The sequence below is a fragment of the Brassica oleracea genome, chromosome C2 (assembly GCF_000695525.1).
Source record: "Brassica oleracea var. oleracea cultivar TO1000 chromosome C2, BOL, whole genome shotgun sequence".
NCBI lineage: Eukaryota > Viridiplantae > Streptophyta > Magnoliopsida > Brassicales > Brassicaceae > Brassica > Brassica oleracea.
The window spans coordinates 7,928,791-7,939,201 of NC_027749.1; the positions used below are offsets into that span (position 1 = coordinate 7,928,791).

General features: G+C 28.8%; 1 protein-coding gene and 1 long non-coding RNA gene across 3 annotated transcripts; both read left to right on the forward strand.

Moving 5' to 3' along the window:
• Nucleotides 1-3,720: 3,720 nt before the first annotated feature.
• Nucleotides 3,721-5,073, forward strand: LOC106325151. Of its 2 annotated transcripts, none has more exons than XM_013763174.1 (2): nt 3,721-4,035; nt 4,409-5,073. In XM_013763174.1, the coding sequence occupies exon 2, from the start codon at nt 4,486-4,488 to the stop codon at nt 4,903-4,905; it is 420 nt and encodes a 139-aa protein (XP_013618628.1). In that variant the 5' UTR covers nt 3,721-4,035; nt 4,409-4,485; the 3' UTR covers nt 4,906-5,073. The 2 variants fall into 2 exon arrangements, with proteins under 2 accessions (XP_013618628.1, XP_013618627.1); XM_013763173.1 differs by having other exon boundaries at nt 3,732-4,035; nt 4,404-5,073.
• Nucleotides 5,074-8,791: 3,718 nt separating this feature from the next.
• On the forward strand, nt 8,792-9,756 carry LOC106326426. Its single transcript, XR_001267232.1, has 3 exons — nt 8,792-8,938; nt 9,052-9,211; nt 9,355-9,756. It is a non-coding gene; the product is annotated as an uncharacterized LOC106326426 (long non-coding RNA).
• Nucleotides 9,757-10,411: the final 655 nt, after the last annotated feature.

Consider the following 10,411-nt stretch of genomic DNA (forward strand, 5'->3'; position numbering starts at 1 on the left):
CAAATGGTGATTACTCACTACTCTTCATGATTCCTCTTAAACCCATTTTGGATTTCAGATTAATCATACAGAGGGATACAACAATGAATTCGAAACACAGAATTGCAATAACTAGATGAACAAAAATGATTCAAGAGATGAACTTTCCAAAGGTTTTTTTTTTCTTAAGAACCAAGATCCTCTGCCTGGTGGCTGCCAAAGGTACTTAAAACATAGGTTTTTCAAAATTAAAAACGTGCATAATGAAATGACCAAAATGCCCTTAAAAACATGAATTCGGCCAAACAAATAGACGCGGAGCAACCTCGGCACGTCGCTCCGGGCTTCGGGAGCGAACTCAGTGGGTCGCTCTAAGAGGTCGCTCCGGCTCCATTGTGTTGTCGTCACGCGATAGAAATGCGAGCGACCTCGGGGTGTCACTCTGGCCAAGTCGCTCTGGGCTTCGGGAGCGACCTGGAGTAGTCGCTCTGATAGGTCGCTCCGGGTCAGTTTTTGGCTTCCACCTGGATGAGATGGTGAGCGACTTCTCGGGGTCGCTCCAGCGAGGTCGCTCTGAGAGGTAGTTTGGAGCGACCTCATGGCGTCGCTCCGTGATGTCGCTCGTATGCTCTGCTCGTCCAATGATCACCTAAAACACTTCTTTGAGCTCAAAATGCACCCAAATGCCTCCAAGAACTCTATGTGGTACTCCAATACCTGATAAAGACTCATGTATGCAAAATGCAACCTAAACGTAGCTAAATCCTAGTCTATATGATCAAAATGCACATGGGTGAATGGATAAGACAATGAAAATATGCAAGATGTCAACAGGTGGCCATTTATTATATTTGGCGGGAAAGAAATGAAAAGAGACATTTATAGAGAAGCAGGCCAACAGACCAACTAGCGAAGTTGATTATGAAAACAATAAAACTTAGGATTTTGTCTACGGCGGTATTGTGAGAAACCCTAGATATCAAGTCTTCTTCAAAGGTGGTTTGGTGCTCATATGGAGTATTTACATATTTTTTTGTCTTTTGATACAAATTAGATTTTTGTGTAAATAACTATTCTTTCTTCTAATGATAAATAAATTTAAAATTTTATCAAAAAAAAAAATATATATATATATAAAATAACATAATATTATTATTAATTATATTTTATTAATAATTATTATAATTTATTAATAATTATTATATTTTATCATAATAGTATGTTTTGATATTTTTATTATGTTATAATGTGTTAATATTGATAATTTATTATTAAACCGATGCAATATCTCATAATCATCTAGTCATAAATATTTCGCAAAACACACCAGTTTATAACCGATATATCAATCGTACAAATTTTTTTATTACCGCTAAAATTTGCAACCAATTACATCCGCAAACTCATGTAACCGCAATCGCTATGTTTCATTCTATCAGACCCTTAACCAAAACAAACGACACCTCCATATTCAGACATGCTAATGTATGGTGTTTTTGTAACACGTATACATGCTTTTTCGGGCAACACACGTATACATGCTAATATGCAATAGACACTTTTTTTTTTTTTTTTGAAAATTGGCTTATGCAATAGACACTTTGTTTTCTTGTTTTGTTAGTGATTAATATGCTATGCACTAGTAATAAACATGTATCAATAACTATTTTTTTTTTATGTTTTCTCTAATTTATTGCTAGTTGTTAGCATGTTTGCGCAACAAACCCACACATAATATATAAAGAGTTTTTCTGGATTCACTTTACGGAGTGACTTGTAGGTTCACTAACCAATAAAATTTAAGTATTTCAGATTAAATATTTTTTTTTAAAATAGAATAAAATAATAAAAAAATTTTAAGTTATATTATATTTTTAAAATAAATAAAAATAAGTAATAATTACCAAAAATAAGACTTTTTTTTATATTGTTAACGTTGTCAGCAAAACCCTAAAACTTAAATCCTAAGCCATATATCTTTGGGTAAACTCTAAACCCTTAGGTAAATCTTAAACCCTAAATTATAGTATTAAAAACTAAATCTTAAAAATTATAAATCCTAAGCATTAAACCATAAACTCTTGGATAAATCCTGAACTCTTAGGGTTTAGACTTTACCCAAAGATTCAGGGTTAAGGATTTAGAGTTTAGTATTTCTAGTATTTAGTTTTAATGTTTATAATTTAGAGTTTATGATTTACCCAAGGATTTAAGTTTTATCCGAAGGTTTAGGATTTGAGATTTAGAGTTTAAGGTTTAATGTTTTGCTGACGGCGTTAACACTATTGAAAACCCTCTTTTTTTGGTAATTACTAATATTTTTTTTTTATTTTAAAAACGTAATATAACTTGACAAATTATTATTATCTTGTTTCCTTTTTTAAAAAAATATTGAATCTTAAATAACTAAACTTTATTGGTTAGTAAACCTCTATGTTCACCCCAGAAACCCAAAAAAAAACTCTTATATAAAATAATTATGTATGCCATTATAATCTTTACTAAGTTTCACACTTCTGAACTTTTTTAAAATAACTACTTTAAGGAAAAACAAACTTTTTCTTTATTGGAAGCAAATAATAGATGCGCTCTTAAGAAGAATTTATTAGCTAATACATTGAAAAATAGGCCTATGATTCTCCTTCCTCGTTGTCTTCCACAACTTTACACATACTAGACTCTTTGTCCGCGCTACGCGCAGAAAATGCTTTTAATATTATTTTTGGTCAATTCATAGACCAAAAAATAGTTATTATTGTATTTATTTCTCTATTCTAAAAAAATAATGTATAATATTGTATTATATTATTTAAAGAATATAAAATAACATTACGTAACATAAATATATTTTTTAAATTTTCTTTGTAGAAATCATTATGTTGGGAGTGATTGGTTATGTTTTATCTCTATACTTTAGCTTTATTTATTTTTAAATCACTAAATTTTATCAATTATGTTGTAGTTTTACTTTCATCAAGTTTTTATATAGTTTTATCAATCATGCTTTACCTTTATTTTTAAAGCTACAGCAAAAAAAAAAAAATCAAAACTTTTTCTTATGTATTTTAGGCAAAAACCCTACACCTTCTTTTTATAAGCTGTAGAATCTGTAAATGAAAAAAAATATCTATAATATCAAATAAATTATATAATCATAATAAAAACTTTTATAGATATTTTAATTTTGAATTTGAGTGTTTTAAAATTATTAAGTTAAAATAATATAAATATTATTTACATATCACATTTTAAATTACAATAAATTCTGATAATTTATTAAAAAATATTAATATAAATTATTTTAATTGATATAAAATAATAATTTTATATATACAACGCATTTTTCATTTATTTTATTTTAAAATATGTACAGCCTACAGCTTACACCTACAACAAATTTAATTACAGCAAAAGTCTTTGCAGAAAAAATCTATAGTAACAACTTTAGAACTGCAACCGATTTATCTACACTTAAACATCTACATCTAAATTTTTAAAGTCACATTCCAACCAATCATCACGATTCACATATTTGCATAAATATTTGTGGTAGATGAATAACTATATTTTTATTGTCAATAAATAATATATATTTATTATATAATATAAAAAATGAAATTATTTATTTTGACCAATTCGATTTTTTTTTTCTTTTGAATATTCCATTTAAGACATATCTCGGTTTCTGTCTCCCCTGTTTTTGTTTAATGAAAATAAAATAAAAAGAGAGTCCTTTTCAAAGTCTATCGGTAAATGGCTATGCATTCGACTACAACTCTTTGAAAGCTTTTCTAGTGTTTTAATTCTTCTTCTTTTACTTCTTTATTCTCTCTCTCTCTCTCATTTACATCTCTCACTTTCAACTCCTTTCTCATTGATTAATTCGAGCTGGCTTCTTCTTCTTCTTCTTCCTTCTTCAGGTGGACTCTCATTCAAACTCTACTCATTCTGTTGGATTCATCATTCTTCTGAAGTACCTGAGCTTTGACTGTTTCTTGAACACAAAGAGCTCAAATAATCTTCTTTGATGGTTTCTTATTCAAGACGCCGAGCTATGTAAGTTCTCAGATCTAAATCCATCTGTACGAATAAGAAATAAGAAAACAAAACTTTCATTTTCATTAAAATGATTATTTTATTTCCCTTTCTGCTTAGATCTATGACGTCCTTAAAATCAATTATTTCCCTTAATAAAAAGAATCATCATTTTCTTCTTCTTATTATTGCTTTTGAGAAAGTGTTGTATTTTCTGAAACTATTCACTCAAAAATAGAAAGTAGAGAGCTTTATGGTATATACTGTGGAAGAAATCATCACCGTGTAATGTTCAGTTTCTTACCAAACCTACACACACATAAGCTGTTAACTTTCCTTGTTCTGTCCAAATCTTGACTTTGTCCTTTTTTGTTTCCTTTTTAAATTAGATTAGCTTCGATGGATTGATAGGGCAGCAGCAGCATTTATGGGATTTGATAGATTGTCAATAAAGGAAAAACAGTGGTTACTATGGATTCACGAGGTGACAGTTCCAGGTTCGGACTTCAGCAGTATCCGACAAAGTCCTCCAGGAACATGTCTTCATCTTCATCAGCAGCTTTCTTCTCAGCTAACCAATCTCCCTTCTTCTCCGCAAGATCTCTCAAACCCCAAGACCACTCCGAATCAACTCGCTCCGATCCTCAATGCGACAGCTTCGATCCGCTCACCTCCAGCTCCGACCTCGTGTTTCAGAATCTCGAGCCTTCGAGTAGCGTGATCCCAAGATTCCCAAGAGGAAGGCATGACTCGTCTTCCTACGCTCAGACATCTTCAGTCTCGGTCTCTTACAACAGGGTGAGATGCTGCGACGTGTTCCTAGGCCTTCACGGTAACAAACCTTCCCTCCTTCGGTTCGCTGATTGGTTAAGATTTGGAGAAGACGAATAGGCTGGGAGGCATTGTCTTGTGTCAACCTTACAAACCAATAAGGTTCGGAGAAGACGAAGTGGCAGAGGATTGAGCCTCGGGATCTCGCGTCATAGATTTAGGTTTGGGTCTTAGTTTTAGGTTTCTAAATTAAGTGAAAACAAAGCCCAAATACAAACAAATAAAACCCAAAAAAAAAAACGTAATGTTGTAATGTTGTGATTGTTTGATTATAATTGCTGATGTGGATAGCCTAATTGTTCAGTATATTTAGCTTTTAGTATTGTGATCTCTCTATATACATATATACATATAAACATACGTTTTTATTTCACGGTTAGTAAATGCAGTACAATATTATCATCTCAATTTAATGTTATAAGTTGGTAAAAAGATTATGTGGATATTTATTCAATTGCATAATATATTGTGGATTGGCATAATTCTAATACATTTGGCCGGGTATGTGAATTTTCAAGTATGAACCCCTATTATTTCAACAAATTAAACTAGTAGGATCTAGATGTGATTCATCCCTCCTCTTAAGTAAATATTAATTTGTTTAGAGAAGATAAAGAAACTAACAAGAGTCTACTATGACTCATCTTTTTTTAGACCATCTTTAATAGTTCATTCTCCTTTTTTTTTACAAAATAAAATAATTCTATAATAAAATGATGAACAAAAAATAAAAAAAATATTTTATTTATAAAATAATTTTTACACTCTATTAAATAATAAAAAATAAAATACTATTGAAGCATTATTACTCTGAACTCTATATTAGAAAAAAAAATAGAATGAGTCTGGAAATCAGTTGAACCCTATGATTTCAATTTTCTTTTTGTTTATATGTTAGGTTTGCTAGTGTTAAACAAAATATTTGGGTAATTCATGTAAATTGACCCTTTTGTTTAAAGTCAAAATCTTAAATTTCTACGCCTCTTTTAACATTACTAAATAGCTATATTAGTATTGATCCTAGTGACAAAGATTCTTAACTCCGCCACTGCTGGAGATGCTATGATTGTGAGAAATAAAGCTTACACGCCTAAATCCTGGGCTTGGGATGCTTAAGCGTTTTTTTTTAATGTGACGCAAACTATTTGGAATAGTTCTCTTTCTAAAGTTAGTGTTAAACGTGCTTAACTGCAATATGGGAATCCTCTATGAGTGACTGATTAAAATCCTTGTCTCCCATAGGAAATGTGATTGGATAAGATAATAAGCAGACAGAGCCAAGGCTTAGACAACCGTCGCCCACAAACTCATTTTAGCCGTTTGTTCTCCCCTCTTGTCTCGATTCCTTTACCATCGGTGGTTTTTTTAGTTATTATGAAGACAGAATGTTTGTTTTAATAATTTACTTTTTCAAATTGTCTTTTTTCCTACAATACCGTTATAAAGAGGTTCCAATACTGACGTTTTCTCTTCAATATGGAGTAAATTCACTTTTGTCTTATAAGAAAGTAGTATATATACATAGACTCATACTCATCTCAATTAAAAATATAACATATCTCAATTTTATCACATATATATCTAAATAATCTTAATCATTACTACGATATAATTTATATAATATTTTCAGTTTAGACTTCGTAGATTTATAGGTTTCATTTTATAATCAGACTTTAGTTTGTAACAATTGGTTCATACATATTGCTCTGTTAAGTATCTTCAATATCAATCATCCAAAAGCACAAGAAATCAAATGATTTCTGATATGCATATTTTATATGGAAAACTACAATTATATACATTAGAAAATTTAAAAATAAATATTCGATACATTACTATACACGATACATTAATAAAGTTTGTTGATCCCAAATTGGAATATTTTAAAATGTGACATAAATTGATAAAATAATAAGATAAATTATTTTAGAAGATCTTATGTAAATAAATAGTCTCTTTAGAATCATATATTAATAATTTATATATAATTTATAGAAATATAAATAAAATATTTTATAGTTTATTTTATATTCACAATGAATTTTAGTTCAAATTCTTCTTATGATTTTTTAATATTAAATACAATTATATCTAAAACACACATTTAAATTATATGATACATATCTCATATACATTAAATAATATAATAAAACAATATGAAACTCAAATTTATAAAATTTAATAAATATATAAATAGTGAAATCAATTATATGTTATTATATATATATTGTAAACATATAAATATAAACATATAAATATAAATATTTATATTTATTTATATAAATATATAAATATTTTATTATATTTAAAAATATAAATATTGAAGTCAATTATTTTTGTTATATATATTTTATATAATTTTATTATATAAAATATATATATTTCAAAATATATAAATCTAAAAGAGAAAATGCTTTGTAAATTAATAGTTCTATAAATTAATAAAATATTATAGTCCCAACAGTATTAACTCATAGTGTCTTTACTGTATATATTTTAAAAACAAAAAAATAATATTTGAACAGTTTGTAACAGGAAATGTTTTAAGAAGAGTCCATCGCCTAAATGCTGGAATGTTTGTATTCTTAATTAAATTCTTGGTATTCAGTTGTCTTCAACAAGTAGATAAGCGCACCATTAGTGGTATTTTAGATTCTAAAAATAATATAAAGTTCACTATTTTAGATTCTAACAATGGTATTTTATATTGTATAACTATAAAACTATATATCATTGTTAGAATCTAATAACGATATGCAGATAAAATAAAATTTTAAAATAATATAAGTTATTACGAAAAATAATTTATTTAGATAGATATTAAATTAATATGAGCGTTTTATGATTTGCTTTTTAAAAAAAAATCACAAATGTTTTGTTTTGTTTTTTTAACTTGAATTTGGAAAAATTGGCTTTTAATATTAAACCCGATTACCGATTTTAACGAGTTTGACCGAATTTGCCGATTTAACTCAAATCTATTTTTTTGACATAACCGGTTAGAAGAGCGAGAAACCGTTTTCAAAAAACTGTGATTAACATATATGGTGCTTCCGGTATATTTTGAATTCGGCTCCTCAATTCTCGGTTTCTCTTCTTTGTGCACGATGGCTTGGAAGAGTGTGTTTGACGGTGGCAACTTCATCTTTAAGTGCTGAACCACTTTTGTGGGTTTTTAGCATTGGGGCTTTGTTATCTTGATCCTATTGGAAGATTGTTAATTGGGGTTTTTGTTATTTTCTGTATTTGTGTTTCTTTTCCATTATTGCTTATGTTGTAATAAAAATGTCAAAAAAGGCCTCTGAAAGCTTTAAAAATAGCTAGATACAGATCCGCGCTTATTACTCTACCAAGTCATTATATTTTATTATTTATATTTTGTGGTATATAATATATGTATATAATATTTATATATTTGTTGTGGTGTTAATTTATAATGTAAAATGTTTCATATTATATGTTGTAATATGTGTTGTATATGGTGTTAGTTTGTAATGTATAATGATTCAGATTATACATTGTAATACATGTTGTATACGGTGTTAGTTTACAGAGTCTAAAATTTAATAGATTGGATAATATTTGAACAAAAAAAAATAGATTGGATAATAATGTTAGATATAATTGATATATTATTTCTTTTAAATTAATAATGTGGTAAATTTTGTTTAAATTTTAATGTATTATATTATATTTAACACATGTTATACTATTTAATAAAACATATTTGGCCCAGAAAATATAAATGTATAAACTTCTAAGATTTAAAGTTTGGGCTAATAATTTCGTTTATAGATTAGGCCCAACACATAATAATTTAGCAAAGAAATATCTAATTTAATTAAGCCCTAATGTGTAACTGATTTTTGTCCAGAAGTGTAAAGTCAACAACTTCTACTGTCTTTAATTTTGTTTCTGTCGGTGTAAAAGCTAAGAAATCAGATCAAGTTCATCGTTTCTCTCTCTGTTCTTCGACTGACCGATACAATTTTTCTCTTCCTAAACTATATACAAAATTAATTGATCTTCTATAATTTTTTTGGATTTTCAAGACATGCATGAGGTTTCAGGATTCAATCGGAGGAAACTAAATGTTATAATCTGAACCCTACGCCTAATACTTGATCTGCTCTTAAACGTTTAAAGATTGTGTTACTAATAAAGTTTTTTCATCTGTTTGTTGATCTTGACATACATACCATGTAGATAAGACGCTGATTTGAGAGAACGTTCAGAATCAGGCTCTTCCATGGTTTCGATGGAAAAAAATTCCGAGATATAACAACGAAATCAGTTAAGATTGATCATCTCGGATGTTTCTCACACATGCATGAGCTTTGCTATATCAATCTCTGTAAGGTTCAAGGTAATAATATTCAAACCGGAGTCTTATTGCTCGTATACTCTTAAACGTTTTCAAAAACCAAAGTAATATATAGGGTTAATCCCAGTTTTATATTGTGTTAATAATAGCTTTTGTTTGTTGATCTATATGTACAAAACTTGTAGATCAGACGCTGGCAAAATCAAGATCGAGTTAACTTCTTCAACTCAATAGCGATTAAGAAAAAGATAAGTTTCTTAAATTTTAGATTCATTATATGAAATAATAGATTTTTTTATGTTGCAGTTTATGAACTGAAGAGAAACAAAGACGATGATCACCTATACTATAATTGTCCTATTGGAGTTTTTGTATTGTAAATCTAATAGTAGATGACCCTCGGTTTAATTATAGTTAAATTTCGGATTAAGAGATTGGTTTAGGTTTAACATAGGATGTTGGTTTAATTTAAGGTATCCGGTTGTATTTACTTTGTAGCGTCTAATAACAACTTTTTAAGTAGATAAAATCTAGGACTCTATTTTAATAGAGTAGATTCAAACACATTGTCGTTGACAAAAAAAAAATTATGTCTGATTTCAAAATAGTTTTGACTCGACAAATAAATCCTTTTGTCTTAAAATATTTTGTATATACGATAATTGCTGAATAGAAGAAGCACATGACCAGTTTTGGTCCATTCAAACCAATTTTTTAAATAGGCCTATTCGGTAAAAACTTTTCGGCTTTCTATCTTTCGGTCTTTCCAGCTGTACACGAGAAAAGAGAATAAAACCAAATTAATTTCCGTAATCTGAAATTGCGATATGAAACAGAAATCCATTCATGACACCGATTTATAAAATATTACAAAAAGGTTATTGCATGAGTTTGAATGTACATTAATATATGTGAATTTAAATAATATACATTAGGAGTATATGATTTTGAGTTCAGATGGTCTAGCATTTTCCGACTTCGAACAATAGGTTCAATACTAATAACTTTTGTATAGAAAAAACTGCCTCTTCTTTCTTGAGAAATATAAATGACCGGTAAAATGCGGACGTTTTTGATATTTATTAGAATAATGGTTAGATAAGGTTTAACAGTTTATTGGTTAACTTGTTCCGGTTAACTCAAGTCTATACAAGTTTCACTATTGTAACTGAAACCTTCAATGAGAATAACAAACTCTCTCTCTCTCTCTCTCTCTCTCTCTCTCTCTCTCTCTCTCTCTCT

Coding starts and splice junctions, on each gene's coding strand:
- LOC106325151 (XM_013763174.1), top strand. CDS start 4,486: ATGGATTCACGAGGTGACAGTTCCAGGTTCGGACTTCAGCAGTATCCG.